We start from the raw sequence: 13,367 nt of genomic DNA, 5'->3' as shown, positions 1-13,367 counted from the left end.
GAGATCATGACCTGAGCTGAAGTCCAATACTCAACTGACTGAGCCACCCAGGTGCCCCTGGAGTTAAGAAATCTTAAATTGAGAACAGAGTGTTTGAAATTCACAAGAGATTGAGGAGGCATAATAGCTGTCTGCCAATGGTTTTTCCAGGGATCACTTACAGTGCTTGCTAAACATACAGCTTCCTATTTCCCACTCTAGACATATTGAATCATAATTTCAGGTGTGGGGGTCTTAAAGTTTGTAATTCCAGATATTTTCCTCTTAAAATTCCCCCCAGGTAGATTCTTTTTTAAATCTTTTTTTTTTTTTTAATGTCTATTTTGAGCGAGAGAGAGACAGAGTGCAAGAGGGGTTGGGGCAGAGAGAGGGAGACAAAGAATCCAAAGCAGGCTCTGAGCTGTCAGCACAGAGCCCCATGTGGGGCTCTAACTCATGAACTGTGAGATCATTACCTCAGCCTAAGTCAGACGCTTAACCAACTGAGCCACCCAGGCTCCCCGCCCCAGGCCCCCGCAGGTAGATTCTTAAGGAACCTAGAATTTGAGACTCACTGGCTCTGTGGGCCAGCACTTATTTTCTGAGGCTTCATAGGGTAGGAATAAGAATACTAGTAGAGGGGTGCCTGGGTGGCTCCGTCAGTTAAGTGACCGACTCTTGATTTTGGCTCGGGTCATGATCTCAGGACCGTCGGATCGAGCTTTGTATCAGGCTCTGTGCTGAGCATGTGATTCTCTCTCTCTGCCTCACTCTCTGCCCTTCCCCCGCTTATGTTTGCTCTTGCTGTCTATCTCAAAATAAATAAATAAACATTAAAAAGAAAGAATATTAGCAGAAGTTACCAAGGGCAATGTGCTGGGGCATATGGTAGATGTAGTAGAGGTGGTTCATTGGTATGGTGTAAGGTCACAGCAATTGGTGTTGGAGCACCCATAGTTGAATCTTGGCTCTAATATTGACTGTGTGATCCTGAACAAATTATTTTATCTGTTTGAATGTAAGTGTCCTTACCTGCAAAATATAACAATAGTCCTATCCTACTGGTATTATTTAAGTTATATAAGTTTAAAAAAAAATTTTTTTTTTTAACGTTTATTATTTTTGGGACAGAGAGAGACAGAGCATGAACGGGGGAGGGGCAGAGAGAGAGGGAGACACAGAATCGGAAACAGGCTCCAGGCTCTGAGCCATCAGCCCAGAGCCCGACGCGGGGCTCGAACTCACGGAGCGCGAGATCATGACCTGGCTGAAGTCGGACGCTTAACCGACTGCGCCACCCAGGCGCCCCCTAAGTTATATAAGTTTAAATGAGATATTGGTAACACTGTGGAAACCAGTACCTGGCACATGACAGCTACTCAGTTTTTCTCCTATGTTTTATGTAGAGCACCGAATCTTAATTTAGGGTCTCAGATCCATCTGAAAGGGAATTAAGTGGAGAGAAGGAATAAGAACTTATTGTAAGGAAAATCCAAAATCCATATGTTGACCTAGAGGAGACTCTAGGTGGGATAAATTATAGATCTTGCATATGTACATGCAACTATTTAAAAAAATATGAGGTGTGGGCGCCTGGGTAGCTCAGTCAGTTGAGCATCTGACTTCGGCTCAGGTCATGATCTCACGGTCGTGAGTTTGAGCCCTGCGTCGGTCTCTGTGCTGACAGCTCAGAGCCTGGAGCCTGCTTCAGATTCTGTGTCTCCTTCTCTTTCTGCTCCTCTCCCGCTCATTCTCTGTCTCTCTCTGTCAGAAAAGTAAATAAACATTAAAATAAAATTTTAAAAAATATGAGGTGCTTATCATAATTACATTAAAAGCTTATTTAAAAGTTTTACTGAAGGGGCTCCTGGGAGTCTCAGTTGGTTAAGCATCCAACTTCAGCTCAGGTCATGATCTCATGGTTCACCAGTTTGAGTCCCAAGTCAGGCTCTGTGCTGACAGCTCAGAGCCTGGAGCCTTCTTTGGATTCTGTGTCTCCCTCTCTCTCTGCCCCTCCCCCACTCATACTCTGTCTCTGTCTCTGTCCCTCTCTCTTTCCAAAAATAAACATTAAAAAAAAAATGTAACAAATTTTATACCTTTAGTCAAAGATTAAAAGCAATCCCTTTATATTGATGTAACAGCATAGGATATCTGTCATTCTTCTGTTCAACATGTCCTAGAGGTCTTAGCTGAAGAAGAAAGATGATAAAGAAAGCAGAAAAAAGGGCACAAGGACTATAAAGGAAATACCAACCTTGTATTTATTCCCAGACTAGTACAATGCATTACACATTTTTAGTAATAGCAGTCTAAATGCCCATGGGCAGAAGAGTAGATAAATAAATTGTAACATATTCCTCAGCATTGCACTGTTGCATTGTGGTCACGAGGATGAATGAACTAGTGTGGGCTCGAACTGGAGTCAGCTTGACATCATTGCCATTCCCTTCTTTAGTCACCTTTGGGTCTCAGGGGAAAACCTGGAACTGCATTTCCCAGCATCTCATTGCCATGTGATTCTAGGTTAGTCTTCCAATGAGGCGCATTTGCATGAATTTATAACAGAAGAAAGACAGAGTTCTTATTCGGCAGTGGCAGATGGAAGAAGTTCATTTGCCAGCGCTGCTGAGCAAGCTCTTGCAACTCACTTGATCCAGTGTAGTAGACACAGTTGTCTTCAGCCACCTAGGTTCATGCACAGAGGCTTGTGCATGAAGCAGAATGGTCACTGACAGCACCCTTGGCCTTTGTTCCCCCCAGCCTTCCAACGGTGATAGACACCTCTAATTCTGTGTATCAAATCCCTTTCTGCTTAGAGTATCTGGAGTCGTTCTGCGTTCCCAACCAAACTGACACATTAAGTTACATACACTCCCATGGAAAGGTTTGGACAACATGTGTTTGAGTGTATAAAGTGAACTCCAAAATTTTCTGACAGAATTAAAAAATAGGCAAAGCAATATTGCATATTGTTAATGGATGCATACCCATGTAGTAAAAGTTTAAAAACATGCAAAAGAACAGTAAAAACTGAATTCAAGCACAGTGGCTTCCTTTAGGAGCAGAGAAGCATAGTCGTTGTGGACACTTGTATGGAGGATTTCAGTTATCTGCATGTATGCATTTACGTTATTTTCTAAAAATTTTCTGGAGTAATATGGAAAATTTGAAAGTATGAATAAAGCTGGATGCTCTTTATATTATTCTTTATATTTGTCCCTCTGTGAGAGTAATTATAATGAAAAGGTATCTAGTTTTTGAAAATCATGATATTTGCCATTGGATTTGATGGCCTGTAAGTCTAAATTTCCAACTCTGAGATTTAAAAAAAATAATAACTTCCAAAATGAAGTGTGTGAGATGACAATTATGTAAGTTATATTTTAAACATTTACCGATAAATTTGGTACAATCAGAATTTTGAAACTATGAAAGGAAGATATATATATGTTTGTGAAAAGTTTATTTTATATTTGGAAAGATTATGAAATGTATTTATTATTTCACTTTTATCAGTAGTACTCCACATTTAACTGAAGACAAATACATTTAGTAAAAAATACAACATGGTTGATATTGGATAGACTATTTAAATTTGTTATTTGGTTCGAGTTATTATTAAAAGAAGTTTGGAAATGTCATATATGATTTTCCTTTAAGTGTTATTTTTCTGTCTTGTTTATAAAATTTAGAAAAAACCCGTGGAACAGTTATTTTTGGCTTATGAACTTCTTGACAAAGCAATTGGTGGGATAAATTTGAATTGCAAATTAAGTACTTTGCCAAATGGATCATCAGTGATTGACCATTGCTATGCCAAGGTAAACAGGGAAACTCTTACATTAGATTTAAGTGCTACTTAGCTTGGCAGAGGGCTGGCCTTGCAAGTAGGTGAGTAAAGCATGATTTGTGGTGGCTTCACTCTCACAGGCCAGAAATCTATTCCCCCCTTCCCAGAAGAAATCAAGAAGAGTGAGGAGTCTTTAAATTTGTTATCAAAGAGGCCACTGGTGAACTTGAAAAGCAGGTTTATTAGCATGCAAACCAGATTGCTAAGGGTTGAAAAGTGAGCAGAATTTAATAGCTTTGAGTAAAATAATAACTTGAGTGATAATAGGATAGAGCTATTTTTAGTATGTTTTGATAATTGCATTTCTTTTTTATTTTTACTTCAATTCTACCAAAGTATACCCAGGATACAGATGGAGACATCTGCAAACCAGTCACACCGAATAGTTTCATGATGGATTTACATCTTGAACTAATTCAAGCCCAACACCGAATAGCTGTTGTGCTTCTTGACCAATTGCAAGGTAGTCGTCATCAAAGCAAATAATTTGTCCTGCATCAATTTTAAGATAAGTTCAAGTATAGAATCAACTTCATTTGTTAGTTATTCTCTTGTTGACAGAGTGTTTTCCAGATAAATTTCATTATTTTCTTTTCTTTTCCCTGATTAATATCAATAGATACCTTTCATTATTGCTTTATACCCTGCATAGCAAATCCTTTAGTAAACTTCTAAAAAATTAAATTAATTTTGTTTGAATTATAGTAAATTATTGACTTTTTTAATTAAATCAACCAAATATAATTATTGAGTGCCTACTTAGATCCAGGAACCATATTATATTTTGTATAAATAAGATACAACCTCTAATTTTGAGCTTCTAGATACATAAGCCAATTGTAACAGTTTAGATTAATAAATGTAACAGAAGTGGGCTCAGAATGTTTGTTATAGGTACACAGAAGAGGAGAATCTATAATAGACAAGAGTCAGGGATGGCTTCCTAGAAGAGGTGATAGTTGACCAGAAGGCTAGTAAATATCTTTATGATGAAGAGTGAAAAGAAAGCAGTCATTTGGAGAGAGAAAATAGCCTTTAGCAAGCTGGAAACCAAACAGTAATATCGTGCAGTTTAGGAATTGCTGGAATTCTCTTATGGCTGGAATAAAGAGCACATGTGGGAAAATGACATAGACAAGCCTGCCAAGGTAGACTCCAGTTACATCTAAACGGCTGGGGGGTTTATATTTACCCTGGAAGCTACTGAAGACCTTAGAAAGACATCTTTGACAGCAACTTCAGAACACACAGGACTTGGATCTAACTTCTTTTGGTCTTATTGTTAGGTAAAGGAGTCAAAACATTTTTTAAAAAGATGTCAATAATAATACCAGTGTGCATATAGATAACACGTTTGAGTTTCAAAATAAGATTTAACATCATTATGTCTAAAAACTGAGGTTAAATTCTGATAAAGGTAAGTTACTCTTGGCATGATTATATAGCCAAATATTCATTTAACTACTACTACAGTATAAATTACTAATTATAGAATAGAATCAAGTGTTGCTGCCTAATATACCCTCTGATTTCTGTCTAAAGCATTCTAATTTGAAGGGATACATACACCCCAATGTTTATAGCAGCATTATCAACAGTAGCCAAATCATGGAAAGAGCCCAAGTGTCCATCGACTGGTAAATGGATAATGATGTCACACACACACACACACACACACACACACACACACACACACACACACACTGGAATATTAGTCAGCCATAAAAAAGAATGAAATTTGGTGATTTGTAATGATGTGGATGGAGCTAGAGAGCATTATGCTAAGCAAATCAGAAAAAGACAAATACCGTATGATTTCACTCATATGTGGCATTTAAGAAACAAAACAAACAATCATAGCGGGGAGAAAAGGCCAACCAAGGAACAGACTCTTAACTATAGAGAACAAACTGATGGTTACCAGAGGGGAGGTGGGTAAGGATGGGTTAAATAGGTGATGGGGATTAAGGAGTGCACTTGTGATGAGCACCGGGTGTTGTATGTAAGTGTTGAATGACTAATTTGAATACCTGAAGCTAATATTATACTGTACATTAACTAACTGGAATTTAAATAAAAACTTAAAAAAATAAAGCATTCAGATGTCACATCATATATACAACTAAATAAATTTAATCAAGTGCTAGTTAATTAATTAATTTTTGAGTACAAACATTTTCCCCCAGGTCAGTAAGATATAATTGACAGATAACATTGTGTAAGTATAAGTTGTACGACTGTTTTGATTTGATACACTAATATATTGCAAAGTGATTACCATTGTAGCATTAGCTAATGCCCCCATCATGTCACATAATATCATTTCTTTTTTGTGGTATGAACACCTAAGATTTACTTTCTTAGCAACTTTCAAGTATATACTACAGTATTATTAACTATAATCATCATGCTATACATTAGATCCTTAGAACTTATTTATCTTATAACTGAAAGTTCATAGCCTTTGACCAACATCTCTCCATCTCCTCCCAGTCCCCCTCCAGCCCCTGGTAACCACCACTCTGTTTCTATGAATTCAGCTTTTTTAGATTCTACATATAAGTGATATCATACAGCATTTGTCTGATTTATTTCAGTAGTGTTATGCCCTCAGAGTCCATTCGTCTGGTTGCAAATGGTAGGATTTCTTTCCTTCTCATGATTGAATAATATTCCATGGTGTATATATATAGTGGTGGTATTTTTTTATACCACATATTCTTTATCCATTCATCCATTGACAGACACTTTAGGTTATTTCCATATCTTGGCAATTGTGAATAATGCTGCAGTGAACATGGAAGTGCAGATATCTCTACGAGATCTTGTTTTCATCTCCTTTGGAGATACACCCGGAAGTGGGATATCTGGATTGTATGGTAGTTCTATTTTTAATTTTTTGGATGAGCCTCCGTAGTATTTTCCACAGTGGCTGAATAAACCTACATTCCCACCAACATTGTGCAAGGGTTTCCTTTGTTCTACATCCTCGCCAACATTTGTTATCTCTTGTCTTTTTTGATAGCTGTTCTAACAGATGTGAAATGATAACTCATTGTGGTTTTGATTTGCATTTTTCTGATGATTAGTGATGTTGAGCATCTTTTCATGTACCTGTTGGCCATTTGTACGTATTCTTTGGAAAAATGTCTATTCAGATCATCTGTCCATTTTTAATTGGATTATTTGTTTTTTTCGCTATTGAATTGTAGGAGTTCTTTTTTTTTATATGAAATTTATTGTCAAATTGGTTTCCATACAACACACAGTGCTCATCCCAACAGGTGCTCTCCTCAATGCCCATCACCCACTTTCCCCTCCCCCCACCCTCTATCAACCCTCAGTTTATTCTCAGGTTTTTTTTTTTATTTTTAAAAAAAAATTTTTTTTTCAACGTTTATTTATTTTTGGGACAGGGAGAGACAGAGCATGAACGGGGGAGGGGCAGAGAGAGAGGGAGACACAGAATCGGAAACAGGCTCCAGGCTTTGAGCCATCAGCCCAGAGCGTGACGCGGGGCTCGAACTCACGGACCGCGAGATCGTGACCTGGCTGAAGTCGGACGCTTAACCGACTGCGCCACCCAGGCGCCCCTATTCTCAGTTTTTAAGAGGCTTTTATGGTTTGCCTCCTACCCTCTCTGTAACTTTTTTCCCCCCATCCCCTCCCCCCTGGTCTTCTGTTGAGCTTCTCAGGATCCACATAAGAGGGAAAATATATGGTATCTGTCTTTCTCTGCCTGACTTATTTCACTTAGCATAACACTCTCCAGTTCCATCCACGTTGCTGCAAATAGCCAGATTTCATTCTTTCTCATTGCCAAGTAGTATTCCATTGTATATTTAACCACATCTTCTTTATCCATTTGTCGGTTGATGGACATTTAGGCTCTTTCCATAATTTGGCTATTGTTGAAAGTGCTGCTATAAACCTTGGGGGTACTAGTGCCCCTATGCATCAGCACCCCCGTATCCCTTGGGTAAATTCCTAGCAATGCTATTACTGGATCATAGGGTAGATCTATTTTTAACTTTTTGAGGAACCTCCACACTGTTTTCCAGAGCGGCTACACCAGTTTGCATTCCCAACAATAGTGCAAGAGGGTTCCCATTTCTCCATATCCTCTCCAGCATCTATAGTCTGCTGATTTGTTCATTTTAGCCACTCTGACTGGCGTGAGGTGGTATCTCAGTGTGGTTTTGATTTGTATTTCCCTGATGAGGAGTAACATTGAGCATCTTTTCATGTGCCTGTTGGCCATCCGGATGTCTTCTTTGGAAAAGTGTCTATTTATGTCTTCTGCCCATTTATTCACTGGATTAATTTGTTTTTTGGGTGTGGAGTTTGGGGAGGTCTTTATAGATTTTGGATACTAGCCTTTTGTCCGATATGTCATTTGCAAATATCTTTTCCCATTCCGTTGGTTGCCTTTTAGTTTTGTTGGTTGTTTCCTTTGCAGTGCAGAAGCTTTTTATCTTGATGAGGTCCTAATAGTTCATTTTTGCTTTTAATTCCCTTGCCTTTGGAGATGTGTCAAGTAAGAAATTGCTGTGGCTGAGGTCAGAGAGGTTTTTTTCTGATTTTTCCTCTAGGGTTTTGATGGTTTCCTGTCTCACATTCAGGTCCTTCATCCATTTTGAGTTTATCTTTGTGAATAGTGTAAGAAAGTGGTCTAGTTTCATTCTTATGCAAGTTTCTTTCCCGTTATCCCAGCATCATTTGTTAAAGAGACTGTCTTTTTTCCATTGGATATTCTTTCCTGCTTTGTCAAAGATTAGTTGGCCATACTTTTGTGGGTCCAATACTGGAGTCTCTATTCTATTCCATTGGTCTACGTGTCTGTTTTTGTGCCAATACCATGCTGTCTTGATGATTACAGCTTTGTAGTAGAGGCTAAAGTGTGGGATTGTGATGCCTCCCACCTTGGTTTTCTTCTTCAAAATTACTTTGGCTATTCAGGGCCTTTTGTGGTTCCATATGAATTTTAGGATTGCTTGTTCTAGTTTCGAGAAGAATGCTGGTGCAATTTTGATTGGGATTGCATTGAATGTGTAGATTGCTTTGGGTAGTATTGACATTTTAACAATATTTATTCTTGCAATCAGAAGAATAAACTTCCATTTCTTTGTATCTTCTTCAATTTCCTTCATAAGCTTTCTATACTTTTCAACATACAGATCTTTTACATCTTTGGCTTAGGTTTACTCCTAGGTATTTTATGATTCTTGGTGCAATTGTGAATGGGATCAGTTTCTTCATTTGTCTTTCTGTTGCTTCATTGTTAGTGTATAAGAATACAACTGATTTCTGTACATTGATTTTGTATTCTGTGACTTTGCTGAATTCATGTACCAGTTCTAGCAGACCTTTGGTGGAGTCTATCAGGTTTTCCATGTATCGTATCATGTCATCTGCAAAAAGTGAAAGCTTAACTTCATCTTTGCCAATTTGGATGCCTTTGATTTCATTTTGGTGTCTGATTGTTGATGCTAGAACTTCCAACACTATGTTAAACAATAGCGGTGAGAGTGGGCATCCTTGTCGTGTTCCTGATCTCAGGGGGAAAGCTCTCAGTTTTTCCCCATTGAGGTTGATGTTAGCTGTGGGCTTTTCATAAATGGCTTTTATGATGTTTAAGCATGTTCCTTCTATCCCGACTTTCTCGAGGGTGTTTATTAAGAAAGAATGCTGAATTTTGTCAAATGCTTTTTCTGCATCGATTGACAGAATCATATGGTTCTTTTCTTTTCTTTTCTTAATGTGATGTATCGCATTGATTGATTTGTGAATGTTGAACCAGCCCTGCATCCCAGGAATGAATCACACTTGATCAGGGTGGATAATTCTTTTTTTATGCTATTGAATTTGACTTGCTAGTATCTTGTTGGGAATTTTTGCATACATATTCATCAGGGATATTGGCCTGTAGTTCTCTTTTTTTGCGGGGTCTCTGGTTTGGGAATCAAAGTAATACTGGCTCATAGAATGAGTCTGGAAATTTTTTGGAACAGCTTGAGAAGGATAGGTATTATCTCTGCTTTAAATGTCTGGTATAATTCCCCAGGGAAGCCATCTGGTCCTGGACTCTTATTTGTTGGGAGATTTTTGATAATTGATTAAATTTCTCCACTGGTTATGAGTCTATTCAAATTTTCTATTTCTTCCTGTTTGAGTTTTGGAAGTGTGTGGGTGCTTAGGTATTTGTCCATTTCTTCTAGGTTGTCCAGTTTGTTGGCATATAATTTTTCATAGTATTCCCTGTTAATCCCTTGTATTTCTAAGGGATTGGTTGTAATAATTCCATTTTCATTCATGATTTTATCTATTTGGGTCCTCTCTCTTTTCTTTTTGAGAAGCCTAGCTAGAGGTTTATCAATTTTGTTTATTTTTTCAAAAAACCAACACTTGGTTTCATTGATCTGCTGTACTGTTTTGTTTTGTTTTTTTTTTAGATTCTATATTGTTTATTTCTGCTCTGATCTTTATTATTTCTCTTCTTCAGCTGGGTTTGGGGTGTCTTTGTTGCTCTGCTTCTGTTTCCTTTAGGTGTGCTGTTAGATTTTGTATTTGGGATTTTTCTTGTTTCTTGAGATAGGCCTGGACTGCAATGTATTTTCCTCTCAGGACTGCCTTTGCTACATCTCAAGGTGTTTGGATTGTTGTATTTTTATTTTCGTTTGTTTCCATATATTTTTTAATTTCTTCTCTAATTGCCTGGCTGACCCATTCATCCTTTAGTAGGATGTTCTTTAACCTCCATGCTTTTGGAGGTTTTCCAGAGTTTTTCCTGTGATTGATTTCAAGTTTCATAGCATTGTGGTCTGAAAGTGTGCATGGTATGATCTCAACTCTTTTATACTTATTAAGGGCCTGTTTTGTGGCCCAGTATGTGATCTATCTTGGAGAATGTTCCATGTGCACTCAAGAAAAAAGTATATTCTGTCACTTTGGGAGGCAGAGTTCTAAAGTCCATCTGATCCAGTATATCATTCAGGACCCTTGTTTCTTTATTTATTCTCTGTTGGATGTTCTATCCATTGCTATAAGTGGAGTATTAAAGTCCCCTGCAATTACCACATTTTTATAAATAAGGTTGCTTATGTTTGTGATTAATTGTTTTATATATTTGGGGGCTACCAAATTCGGTGCATAGACATTTATAATTGTTAGCTCTTCCTGATGGATATACCCTGTAATTATTATATAATGCCCTTCTTCATCTCTTGTTACAGCCTTTAATTAAAAGTCTAGTTGTTCTAATATAAGTAAGACTGCTCCAGATTTCTTTTGACTTTCAGTGGCATGATAGATAGTTCTCCATCCCCTCACTTTCAATATGAAGGTGTGCTCGGGTCTAAAATGAGTCTCTTGTAGACAGAAAATAGATGGGTCTTGTTTTTTTTTGTTTTTTTGTTTTTATCCATTCTGATACCCTATGTCTTTTGGTTGGAGCATTTAGTCCATTTACATTCAGTGTTATTATTGAAAGATATGTGTTTAGAGTCATTGTGGTATCAGTAGGTTTCATGCTTGTAGTGGTGTCTCTGGTACATTGTGGTCCTTACAACATTTCACTCACAGAATCTCCATTAGGATCTCTTGTAGGGCTGGTTTAGTGGTGATGAATTCCTTCAGTTTTTGTTTGTTTGGGAAAACCTTTATCTCTCCTATTCTGAATGACAGACTTGCTGGGTAAAGGATTCTTGGCTGCATATTTTTTCTGTTCCTCACACTGAAGATTTCCTGCCATTCCTTTCTGGCCTGCCAAGTTTCAGTAGATAGGTTTGCTACTAGCCTTATGTGTCTACCTTTGTATGTTAAGGCCCGTTTATCCCTAGCTGCTTTCACACTTGATCTTAGCCAAAAGGCCGAGAAGCGATATCCCTAGCTGCTTTCAGAATTCTCTCTTTATCCTTGTATTTTCCCGGTTTCACTATGATATGTCGTGCAGAAGATCAATTCAAGTCTGAAGGGAGTTGTCTGTGCCTTTTGGATTTCAATACCTGTTTCCTTCCCCAGATCAGGGAAGTTCTCGGCTATGATTTGTTCAAGTACACCTTCAGCCCCTTTCTCTCTCTCTCTTGTTCTTCTGGAATTCCTATGATACGGATATTGTTCTGTTTGATTGCATCATTTCATTCTTTAATTCTCCCCTCATACTCCTGGATTTTGTATCTCTCTTTTTCTCAGCTTCCTCTTTTCCCATAATTTTATCTTCTAATTCACCTATTTTCTCCTCTGCCTCTTCAATCCATGCTGTAGCCGTCTCCATTTTATTTTGCACCTTGTTTGTAGCATTTTTAAATTCATCATGACAATTTTTTAGTCCCTTGATCTCTGTAGCAATAGATTCTCTGCTGTCTTCTATGCTTTTTTCAAGCCCAGCAATTAGTTTTATGACTATTATTCTAAATTCTTGTTCTGTTATATTGTTTAAATCGGTTTTAATTGATTTGTTAGCTGTTGCTACTTCCTGGAATTTCTTTTGAGGAGAATTCTTCCGTTTCATTATTTTGGCTAGTTTTCTGTCCCTTTTGCTTTTTAAAAGCTTGTTGTATGCTCTGCACCTGCGAGCACCTGCTGTATTAAAGGAGGGTCACATACTGGCCAGGGCCTGGCCCTTCAGGAGGTGTTTTTCGGGTCTTGTTACTTGCTCTCTGTTGTTGTGACTTTGGTTATTTTATTACCCTACTCATAATAATATTTTGGCCCCTCTACCAGATATGCCTTGATTTGTTCATTGGAGTAGCCCTGTAAAGGGAAACAGATGGACAAACAGGAGACAAAAACACACAAACACACAAATAACACAAACAAACAAAAAACCCCTAAAGACTAAAAACAAAAAACCCCAAAACACCAACTACAAGTAAAGAAGAGGGTGGAGGTGGTGCTGATGGAAGAGCACATATAAAGAGAGAAATGACTGGGGTGGGGGGGAGGGAAGAAAAAATAAATATTGGTTGGGCATAGAGACTAAAAGGCTTAATCCAGAGAGGGAAAAAGGAAAATAAAGAAGGAGGTGGGGAAAACGAAATGAGGATAAAGTTGCCCAGACAGAGAAACTATATGGCTTGAAAATTCCAGAGAGAGAAAGGAGTATAAAGAAGGAGGTGTAGAACATGTATCAAGACAACGGATTAAATATGTCTGTTTAGACAGACCAATAACCAGAGTAACCAGCCTAGGGGAGGGAAGAGATAAGGAGGAGAAATGGGGGAGGGGAAGAATATATCTATATATCCAGAATTGACCTAGAGTTAATCCAGGCAATGCTGCATTGCTTGTCGGTGGTAGCTATCCTCAGGGTCTGTGCCGCTCCAGGGGATAGGCAGTTACCCAGTGCAAGGGGGCGTGGTTTGGTGTGGTCGGAACCCACCTCCACTAGGAGCCCCGGAAGTGATCCCTGAGGCCCCACCTTGGTGGTGGTGGGGGCAGGGGCAGAATGGTGATCCCTCAGTCTCTTCACGGATCCCGACCTGGTGAACTCAGTTTGAGTGGTCCTCACTGTGCTGCGGGCACAGACGGGGGGGGC

The 13,367-nt window shown here is 38.5% G+C and overlaps 1 protein-coding gene across 3 annotated transcripts in view; it reads left to right on the top strand.

The window, feature by feature from the left end:
• The window catches only part of CFAP54 (cilia and flagella associated protein 54), a 292,859-nt gene that overhangs the window by 54,095 nt on the left and 225,397 nt on the right, over positions 1-13,367 (top strand). For 2 of the 3 annotated variants that reach the window (XM_040491155.1, XM_040491157.1), the window contains exons 16-17: positions 3,675-3,803; positions 4,169-4,295. In XM_040491155.1, coding sequence (XP_040347089.1) covers positions 3,675-3,803; positions 4,169-4,295 — 256 coding nt within the window. The remainder of the gene's footprint in view (positions 1-3,674; positions 3,804-4,168; positions 4,296-13,367) is intronic. The other variant, XM_040491156.1, reaches the window with a different exon arrangement.

Source organism: Herpailurus yagouaroundi, unplaced genomic scaffold (genome assembly GCF_014898765.1).
Source record: "Herpailurus yagouaroundi ecotype Mexico unplaced genomic scaffold, PumYag 182, whole genome shotgun sequence".
NCBI lineage: Eukaryota > Metazoa > Chordata > Mammalia > Carnivora > Felidae > Herpailurus > Herpailurus yagouaroundi.
Note: the sequence above shows the minus strand (reverse complement) of the source record. Positions and strands in the feature narration are given on the sequence as shown.